Source organism: Neophocaena asiaeorientalis, unplaced genomic scaffold (genome assembly GCF_003031525.2).
Source record: "Neophocaena asiaeorientalis asiaeorientalis breed wild unplaced genomic scaffold, Neophocaena_asiaeorientalis_V1.1 scaffold57, whole genome shotgun sequence".
In the NCBI taxonomy this organism is placed as follows: domain Eukaryota; kingdom Metazoa; phylum Chordata; class Mammalia; order Artiodactyla; family Phocoenidae; genus Neophocaena; species Neophocaena asiaeorientalis.
The window spans coordinates 7991453-8002512 of NW_020172731.1; the positions used below are offsets into that span (position 1 = coordinate 7991453).

The 11060-nt window shown below is 38.8% G+C and overlaps 1 protein-coding gene across 2 annotated transcripts; it reads left to right on the forward strand.

The window, feature by feature from the left end:
- The first annotated feature begins 1956 nt into the window (after positions 1-1956).
- Positions 1957-10508, forward strand: GZMK (granzyme K). Of its 2 annotated transcripts, none has more exons than XM_024740334.1 (5): positions 1957-2104; positions 2379-2526; positions 7467-7617; positions 8422-8808; positions 10110-10508. In XM_024740334.1, exons 1-5 carry the CDS (start codon positions 2041-2043, stop codon positions 10269-10271), a joined length of 912 nt encoding a protein of 303 aa, XP_024596102.1. In that variant the 5' UTR covers positions 1957-2040; the 3' UTR covers positions 10272-10508. The 2 variants fall into 2 exon arrangements, with proteins under 2 accessions (XP_024596102.1, XP_024596103.1); XM_024740335.1 differs by having other exon boundaries at positions 8422-8691.
- Positions 10509-11060: the final 552 nt, after the last annotated feature.

The following is an 11060-nucleotide window of genomic DNA, read 5'->3' on the forward strand; positions in this document are numbered from 1 at the left end:
AAAGCCACATGGACCCTGGAGCCAGCACCTAAGGGTTTAAGAACTGATCTGCCACCTGCTAGGTCAGTAATCTCCAGCAAGTCTTTATCCACAAAACAAGACTAATGACAGCCACCTCCCAGGAAATAGAGTTGAAAATGCCTAGCAATTTGTAAAAATCTATGTGGATACTAGTCCTTACTACACAGAAATAAGCAGCTGAGAGATTTTTTAACCATGCCCCCCTGCCACCCCGGCAAAAATGAAGCTCTGTCTTTTACACAGTTCATTTCTTCCTCACAGCTCAAATCACTTCCAAATGTCACACATTATCTTTCTTATGTTCCCAACATCACTGCAATACAGTGGGGAGCTGGCATCATCAAGCCCACTTTACAGCTTGCAGAAGTGGCACATGAGGAATCCATCAAGGCACACCAACAGTGACAACAATGACTTGCAAAGTAACGAGGACCTTTGGCTGGAAATAATAAATCTGCTTTAAGTTTGTGGCTTTTCTTAATCCGGCTCCTCCTTGTCTCACCCACAGGTCGATGAGACAGGAAGTCACTACTCTGCATTGGTTTTGTTAATTCTTCTTATTTACCATGCAGGAGAGCTTTACTGTTGCTGCATCCTGGTAAAGTGCAAACAGGATACTTCTCAAATTCTGTGCTCCGGTGGTATATTTATTAACATACAAGTTATTTCAGATCAGGCAAATGATTTGGTCCGGCTTGTATGCTGTGTAACCTTAGGCAAATTACGTAGCCTCTCTGAACCCATTTCTTCAGTTGTAACATAAAAATAGTAGTTTGTCCTGCCTTTCTCACAGACATAAGACATGAAAACATATAAATGATCATGTAAAGAGAATTTTGGAAATAATTTAAGACACATTAAATTATAATGTAGAATATACAAGTATAATATTGTTTTTTATTATTCCCACTGTCTTATGCTAGAGAGCAATTTAGTAGGAGTCTTTCGCAATCTGCCAAGAAAAATAGCTCTGTATTTCAATTCTCCTTTATAAAAAAAATAAAAGATAGGACACACGTATCTTAGAAAAAGGAAAATAAGTCCTGTTAATTCAAGGTAAATTTTGGTCAGTGTTTCTGCAAAGTGATTGGGGTCATGCATGGTGCCTGACTTGTCTATCCATACTCATTTTATAACATTTGCACTATTGATCAGCACCCAGCACAAACAGAATCTCGTAGAATCTTAAGTCGAATACCTTTTGTAGTGAAGGAGAAAGTACAGTAGAAAGCCTGGCAATGTGTTTCATCTGTTCCTGGGGAGAGTGACAAAGTGCAGTCCTTGATTTTTAAAAGATATTATTATTAAGGCCCTGGATAAACACATGGTCATTTTCAATTAAAAATGAGTAAAAGAGACACTCCGAATTAGATATATGTTGCCAATATTCCCCTTTAATAACATTATTAAATCTTCCAAAAATGTAATGAAAATTTAACCAAATTTGGTCAAATTTAGAGAAAATGGCATGACTACGAATAAATTTGCTACAAAACATATGGGTTTCTCTGGATGATGTTCAGGCTTTAGCTAAGCCTTATTGTAAAGCAGCCGTGATCTGTGCAAGGTTCCACGTCTCTCTACATAATAAATCTATGTCCAAATGAAAAATAGAGAGAAACTAAATATGATAGGCATCGTTTTCTGCCAGGAAAAATAGTAAGTATTACTTTAGAGCAATGAACATCTTTGAACTTCATTAAGTTCTTATGGCTTGCATATTTTTTATTCTCTCACCATTTATAACACGAATACTTATATAGATATTGAAAATGGTTAACTACAGAAATGAGTACTTTATGACACACATACCTTGCTCTAAAAAGTGCTAAAAGCACAATTCCGAAACTCCCCAAACTGATATATACCTTTAATCTTAGGTGTGAAAAACTTTACCTCTAGAACACTTGTGGTGAGAAAGTTAAATTTGCAAAATCGAAACTCAGTCTTCACACTCGTCTTCCTTCACCAATACAGTCACAATATTTCATCTGGGCTTCTTAAATCTAAGCCATTGAAATGACTAAGTTTTCTTCTTTTTTTCTATGTTTCCTAATAGCCGGGACTTACATGACTCCAGAGTGTAAGTATCTCCCATACCTACCACATGTGAGAATTAAATGATTTTCTAGTGATTGTATTGTTACATTATAAATGAAAATAATTTTTACCTCTATGTAGCTCCCTCTAAATGTAATGTATTATCCGGTTGTTCATCAGTAAAATTATAATAACTATTAGGTGACTGAAAGATTTTTTTAATCTTTGAAAAATGATATAATGACTGTCAAAAGAAGAATTACATGAAATAATCTGCTTAGATCTTTTGCATTAAATCTTTTGGTTTTCTTTTGGAGGTTTCAAGTTGGAGATTATCGGTGGGAGAGAAGCGTCACCTCATTCCAGGCCATTTATGGCTTCCGTGCAGTATGGCGGCAATCACATTTGCGGGGGCGTGCTAATCCATCCACAGTGGGTGCTGACAGCGGCCCACTGCCACTCTCGGTGAGTAGTAGGCTTACTGTGTTTCCTCACGTTGGCTAGAAAAGAAGCTCGCCTCTCCCAGGAGAGAATTTGATCTACCCTTAGCTACTGTGATAACTGACCAACTGGTGGAGTTTATTTACCCTCTCACACATCCGCGATTCTGCCCCAAGTTCTCCTTTTCTGGGAGATCTAGGCAACCCAATAGACAAATTCAAGTCCTTCATGTAATGCCTGGGAACACAGCAACAGTTATGAAGCGGCAGTATTCCTGACCTTGTTAGGGGAAATCAGACAACCTGCGTTTGCACCCCATTTTACAAATGGGAAATAATAATAATAGTATATAACTGCTTCATGGGGTTTTGAGGATTAAATAGTATCTATTTAAATATTTTAGCATGCTTAGCACATAGTGAGCTGCAAATAAGTTGCAGCTCTTATTACTGTTATATGTATGAGGAACCTGCTTTGCTAATGGATTTTTGAGACCCCTTACCTTTACTCCTCTGCTCAATGCCCACCGCAGAGGTCTGAGGCCCACAGTTTGGGAATCACAGCTGTAAGGGGCAACAATCTAACTAGGTGAAAAAAAAAAAAGTATAGATGATTTACAAAGAAAAAGAGAGAGAGAGCTATTTTTTCTGGGATACGTAAAATGAAAGCTTTTCTAAAGACGGACTATAACCTCTCATTCTATGATTCTCTTACTTCAGCTAAAAATGTCCAAAACCCTTCTTGGGATGCCGCTACCATCACAAAAGGAAAAGCAATAAAAACCTAATTTGGCATTTGTTGTTTTGTTTGTTTGTTTCGGCTTGGGGGGTGATTTTTTTGTGTGTGTGTGTGTGGTACGCGGGCCTCTCACTGTTGGGGCCTCTCCCGTTGTGGAGCACAGGCTCTGGATGCGCAGGCTCAGTGGCCATGGCTTGCGGGTCCAGCCACTCCGTGGCATGTGGGATCTTCCCGGACCAGGGCACGAACCCATGTCCCCTGCATCGGCAGGCGGACTCTCAACCACTGTGCCACCAGGGAAGCCCGGGGGCTGGTGTTTGTTTGTATGTTTCTTCCTTATGTTTCTTGCCTGAATAAGCTAAGAAAAGATGGGGCCTTCTCCTTTCCTTACAAATATGACAGCACTTCACTTAAGAACCTCTTAGCCATAATCATTTACTCTCTAGGCATCAGTTATATCTAAATGGAACAACTGAATTGACTTGCTTCCCATATTTTGGGGATTTTGCTTGGTTGCTCCATTTTAATGAGACTGTTTGAACACAAATTAGAAATTCTGAAGCCTGCAAACTGTGGGAACTTCTGTTTTATTTCTAAATAGCAAGCCACTAATTTCCAATTTAACATGGCTACTTCATTTAAGCAGGGTTCTTGCTGTCACAGAAATCACCCTTGTGTCCTCATTAGTTCTGTCTTTTCTAGGGCACTTGTCCCCTGGGGACCAGCTAAGCAGAGGGTGACTATCAATAAATGTTCATTCAATTCAGAATATGCACATCTTCAAATATGCTTGTGGTTACACATTCAAATGGATTATAACCTCCCCAGACACAGAGCTTGATTTATTATAAATGCTGAACAAATGCTGGATAGAAAAAAGGAAATAAATTGGAGGGGAGGGGATTTTTGGGGTTTTGGTTTTTGCTAAGCTAAATGAACACTATGTGAAGTCCTTCACAAGCCATAAATTGCTATCCAAAGGTAAATAGTATTATTAAGTTGAATTTTAAATTTTGTCAAGTGAACTTGACTCAGTAGAAATAGATTCCCAAATTGAAAAATTGGGAAAAAGAGGTCTTGGAATTAAAAAAAAAAAAAAAAAAAACTATTGCTAAATATTATTTTAAATGGCTGTAGTTTAAAGAACTGCAGAATATGTGGATCAGATTTCCTCTACAGGACACTTGGGTGTAAAAATGTAGGCAGATTGGTGCTTAGAAAAACATTAAGCTTTGTGAAATCCAAAATATTTATGAAATAGTTCAATGGTGGCTTCCCACAAATGGACTCCCAAGTATCCTACGAGAATAGCTTACTAACTACAGGCCCCTCTCTCAGCAAAATGGTGAAGGGGGCCAAATCTGGGGTGTTCCCTTCTCACTACCCATCCACACTAAGTTCCTCACTTAGTCTCTTGGCCCCTTTATTAGTTGCCATGCCAATTACAAAAGGAAACCAGTAAAAAATCCTCTTGTATAACATTTTCAGCATTTCAATTTATCAGAAGCAAAACTCTCACCAACTCTTGTCCACTGTCTTCCCTAGTCTCCTCCAATGCCTTCTCCCACTGAACACTCCCCCATCCTTTCACCTGCCTAGCCAGTGAATAGATGGAACCTCCTCGCTCCAACCCAGCCCCTTCCACATGGCCTCACTCCATCCCAAATCACTCAAGGCTCCCAGAGTAGAATGGTTACCAATCCAGACCCCAGGTTCAAACAAAAGAAGCTTTAATCCTCCCTGCATTTGCATCCTAGAGCCTCCGCTTAATATTGGTGGGACTTTCTCAAGTTCGTCAATTTATCTGATCATCAATTCCCTCATCTGCAAAATGGGGATAATCTTAATACCTCCTCCACAGGGCTGTTGTGAGGTTTAAATGAGGGAAAATATGTAAAATGCTTAGCACAAAACCTGGCACACTACAGTAACCTAATAAATGTCATCTAATGTTATATTAATATCTGTACCTTCCATGGTAATCACTGAGGAACAAATATCATGGTCCAGTCGTGTTGATGGGATAAAACCATGACAGCCCATCTCTGACAGCCAGGTAGTTCCCTCCTCTCTTAGGCAAGAGAATTCCAAAAATAGGGACCCTACCTTCACTAACACACCCAGAGGAATGGGTCTAAGCAGAAACACTGCTCAGTGCCAAAGCAGAGTGGCAGAGGAAATAAGAGGCTTGAAGGGGCTTGGCACGGGGCTTATAGAGGTGCCATGCAGCCAGACACCTCCAGATGATTCTGACGCAGGTGGTCCAAAGACCACCTGTGGAGAAACACTGCGCTGTGCAAAAGAGACACTAGTATTGGCACTTCTCCTCGGTGGTTATTCATACCTGGATTTAGGTAAGGAGGTGGGATCCTAGAACTCAGGTAATTCCAGGTATCCTGTGGGCAGAAAAAAATTGACCTCTGTAGTACAGATTACAGTTGAAGTATATCTAGAAATGGAAAGTTCAGAAAACAGTCATGGTCTGCTTGGGTTGTTTTTGGTATTCATATGTCCCAGTGGAGATAAAAATAACTAAAACACTTCAAAGCCATTAACAAATCAAGGAAATTGGTAAAAGATGAAGGAAAAACAGACATTTTCTCAGCACCCTTTCCCTACTCAGAATTCATCTTCCACGTCCTGCATTTGTATCTCCCAGCCTTCCTGTGTTAGTTATTTATGTATGTATCCATCTTTTCTATTATATCAGTAATCCCAGGGATTTTGTATCATCCTTCCCCTCCAAAGCTTTGGGTTTAGTGAGTATGCTGAATTTGGGTTTGAATCAATCCTGAGAAATCCAATCTACATCCTTTGAGAAATTTCATCCCCATCCTGATTTTGCAATAGACAAACTTTTCAACAAATAGAGCTGGAATTCCCAAAATAAACCAGAATAAACTCTTTTGGTAGAAACCAAAAAACGGTAATTCCCAGCAGTCACAGCCTTGCCATACGCAAACCCACCCCAGCATAGCCATATACTGGCTCCCCAAACCTAAAACAACCTCTTATTCCTTTTTCCGTATGTTTCTGTGCTCTTTTTAATTTTTATTAATCTTTATTCATATGTATATATGTGTGTTTATTGGGTATGTGTGTTTTTATTGTAATCTGCCCTGACTCTTTTCCACATGACAATGAAATAGTTACATGTAAACAAATATAATTCCTTTTATCACCTTTCTTGTTCCAAAAAAGGATTTGAAGTCATTTCCTGAGAACACACATTAAAATGGGATATTTTTGTAGTATGCAAATGGCTCCAAGGTGTTGTCAAGATCTCAAAAAAAATTTTTATATATTTCATAACTAGATATAAATATAATTTTATTCAACATACAGTAAATCAGATCAACTGTTGAAATACTGGTACTAAAATTGTATATGACTAGAGATTTAAAAAAAAAAAAAACTGTTGTTTCTTCATCTGACTCACCAGTTTTTATCCCCTAGATCTCCACAATGGAATTACCAATGACTACTAACTCTAAAGTGTCTTAATTTCAAATGATTTTTCACCTTGAGGAAAGTTTTCCCTTCTTGTCTAAATCATCTTTCTAACTGAGGGGACAGAACATATGAGTATAGTTGAAAGCCATCTAATGGACTTTACTTCTCCATATTGCCCTGAGATGAGGTTTAGACATACCAGATTAGCAAGTGTAGAGTTGTGCCTTTTTACCTTTTAGTTATTAAAACACTTAACATTGGGAAGATGAAAAATTTCTGGATATTGATGGTGGTGGTGATGGATGAACAGCAATGTGAATGTATTTAATGCTTCAGAACCATTTAAAAACGGTTAAAGTTATAAATTTCATGTTATGTATATTTTACCTGAATAAAAAAAACTTAGCAATGGTGGATATAAATCACAACCCACAAACTCGAGAAATATAATTTCCTTTATTTTTATATAAATTAACACGACTTTATTGTAAACTTGATCTCAGTCACTTAGGATTTCACTCCTTTTTCCCCACAGTAGGGTACAAGTCCTGATATTCTTTTGCAAGGCTGGGGAATTGGAGTGGGATGGGTTTGGCCCTTGTTATCATCCATTTGTGATTGGGTCCACTGACACCTCTGTCACTCCACCTAATCCTACACAGGCTGGAGCTGGTCCTTATTCCTGTAGGTATATGGCCTCCTCCACCATTTCTACTCCTCACTGGAAGATTTGAGAATCATTCTGTGGTGTCTATTCTCTTTGCTTTTTTTAGGTTTGCCAAAGGCCAGTCTTCCAGAGTGGTTTTAGGAGCACACTCTCTCTCAAAGAATGAGGCCTCCAAACAAACATTTGAGATTAAAAGATTCATACGATTCCCAGGATTTACATCAGATCCTAAATCAAATGATATTATGCTGGTTGAGGTATGTAGCATTGCATTCCTTCAGTTTCTCCAACATTCTTTTTTTTTTTTTTTTTTTTTTTTCTCCAACATTCTTATACAGCACAGTTCAGTTGTTAAATCATCTACACAAAAGGATGTTGTTGGCACTTTCCCCTTGTTCGAGGTGATTGTGACATATTTTATAAGGGCCCATTATACTCCATTTACTGCCTTGAGAGAAACAAGAAGTTATCACAGATGTATCTGGGCTGTGTTTATACAAGTTAAAACAGCTCTGATGCTCACATACGTGGGAGGAGAACACCCCAACAGGACCAAGGATCCAGGCTGCAAGCTTTTTCCCCAATGCTTTTCTCATTAGCAAATGAAAAATACAAGTCACTTATACAACAGAGCCAAGCAAGTGACTTCAGGGATAGAGAAGTGAGTTACAACTTAGTCTAGACCATACTTAGTCTAGTCCAAACTTAGTCTAGACCATACTCAAGGGTCCTATCTAGCAGGAAATAGCCCAGCCCTCAAAGTCATGACCTATGGATGTTATTCCACAGCAAACCATCCAATGTGGAGTAAAGGCCAGTTTGCTAGAGACTGGGCAAAATTCCTGCTCTGTGTAAGCTCCCTCCCCAAGGATCACTGAGCTCTAAGGGAAATGAAGAGCATGTTCAGAAAAGCAACAACCACAAATGCAGCTGTGGGCTACCACCAAAGTAGATTCAAGAAGAGGGACGCCCTCCTAGCACAGAGGGACCACACATACATCACTCAGGCTAATAATACTACTGGGGACAAATGATAATTTATTCTCTTTTCAATCTGTCAGCTTCACACGGCCGCAAAACTCAACAAACATGTCCAACTGCTCCACCCAAGAGCCAAAGATGATATTAAAGCTGGAACAAAATGCCAGGTTATTGGCTGGGGAGCCACTGACCCAGAATTTTTAAGGCCCTCTGATACCCTGCGAGAAGTCACTGTTACTGTCATAAGTCGAAAAGTTTGCAACAGCCCAAGTTATTACAACCACCACCCTATTATAACTAAAAACATGGTATGTGCAGGAGATGCCAGAGGCCAGAAGGATTCCTGCCAGGTAAGAACCCCTCACTCAAACAGGCATTTCAGGCTGCTGAGCTACAGTCAGGCCCCACCTGCACACCCACACCGAGGAGGAGAGGCGTGGAGAACATCGCATCACAACTCCAAAAAGGTGCCCTCCGATCCTGCACAGTGTTCTCTTTGCTTTCTCATCTACCAATGCAAATGAGTCATAAGTACTTGCGCAACACGTAGTAAGCACTCATTAAGTGTTAACTTAATATCCTTAAAAGGATAGTTAACTATATCTGATAACTTTTACTGAGGGGTATTACCACCCTTAGAAAGCCTACCAACTCTGAGGTCAGTAGTGGTGATTAGAAGATAACTTCTCAACCCCCCACCATCACCACCTTTAAACTAATAGGTCTTCTAAAACCCAAATGCAAAAAGCTCAAATGTATATTATGTGTTTCTTAAATAATGTTGACTAACTGCTAACTGACTAAAAGGAACAACAGTCATGCTTTTCAAAATCTTCTGTTTCCTGAGGTAGTAAAAAAAAAAAATAGGTGATCATGTTTACAGGTGATGAAGGCTACCTAGCACAGATGGATTACTAATTTTTTTAAAAATACAATATAATATTCACGTTATACTATATTAAGCATTATCAAGGGGAGGGTATGATGATGACAAACATCATGTGTAACTGCGGTGCCCCAAGATCATCAACCCCCTCAGCCTCTATTTTCACAGCCAACCAAGCACAAAGTACTGCAGTTTTTGATGTGATTGGTAGCAGAGGCAAAGACTGCTCTTTAGATTTGAAAACTAGCTCCTTATCTGAAAGGCAAGGCTTCCCCCTCTATCACCTTGTCACTTTCCTTGACAGAATTTTTGTTTATTGTTTTGTTGTCAGAGTGAGTCCTCAAGAATCAGTTCATTGAGCAAGTATTTACTAAGTGTTGGGTATGTGCAGAGCCCCACGTTCAATCATATGATGATAGAAAAAAATAATAGAGAAGATAGAGTACCTGCCACCAAGACATTTACTTCAATACATTGCTCTTTTCTACCAGTCTCAATAGCAACTTGATTTCAAATCCATGAGCACCAAAATGGAATTCATAATTTTGAAAATTTCTTTTATTTCCGTGGGTTATTTCAAACTTTATGCCTACCCATTTCTTCATGAATAAAGTTCAGCAGTCACTGATTACCAAAGGATGTAAATATACATAGTCTTAGACAGAGACAGGGACATGGACAAAGAGAGGCAGACAGACAGATGGACAGAACCATGATCCTGGATGGAGACAGAGACACAGAGAATCTATACTGCATCAGGGGCTGTATCAGGCACTCTGCAGGACACAAAGAAACCAAGGACTCCTTTGAGTAACTAACAGCTGATGGTTGAAAAAGTTCAACAGCTTCTTACCAAGTATCTGCCCGTTTTCTTCTTTCCAGGGTGACTCAGGGGGCCCCATGATCTGCAAAGGTGCCTTCCATGCCCTAGTCTCTGGAGGTCGTAAATGTGGTGATGCCAAGAAACCTGGAATCTACATCCTATTAACCTGGAAATACCAGGCTTGGATCAAAAGCATCTTGGCCCCATCTCATGCAAACTAAGACTACACATGATTTTCTTAGCTCTACCAGTTGCTTGTTTTCGTTTTTGTTTCATAATATGTTCCACAGGCCAACTTATCTTCAGAGGTAGTTGAATGTAGCTAAAGTGGAGCACAGTTAGGGTCCACTCCTGACCCATTAGGACTGATTTTGTTAAGAAATCAAGTTCTTTTTCACATGTACCACTGATGTATTTCTACTCTGCTGATCTTATTCTGAATAAAATTTAGAAGACTATCTGCTTGTCTTGTATGGAAATAAGATACAGGGAACGATATATCCCCCGACTCCACACATTATCCCCCAAAAGGGCAAAAAGGTGATTAAACAAGACAGTAATGGCATCACCTTTAACCAGGTTTATGTTGTGATTTCTGCTGGATCATCCTAAGCTGTATTTTTAAAATAAGAAACACTAAATTCAAACACCCTAACTCAAGTTAAGAAAAAATCATAAAAAAAAAGAAAAGAAAAAATCATCAAGGTTTATACAAATATTTAGATAGCACTTATTATTTTTTTATGTCACATTTTGTTCCAAACAGGATTTAAAGCAAAATACAAAAATACCTGCAATAAAACAAAATATGAAATTAAAAACAATTTTTCATCAAAAAATTAATAAAAATACAATGTGATCCAGCAATTTCACTTCTGGATATTTGTCTGAAGAAAATGAAAACACTAACTCAAAAAGATATATGCACCCCCATGTTCATGCAGAACTATTTACAATAGCCAAGATATGGAAAACAACTTAAGTGTCTATTGATGAATGATGAATAAAGA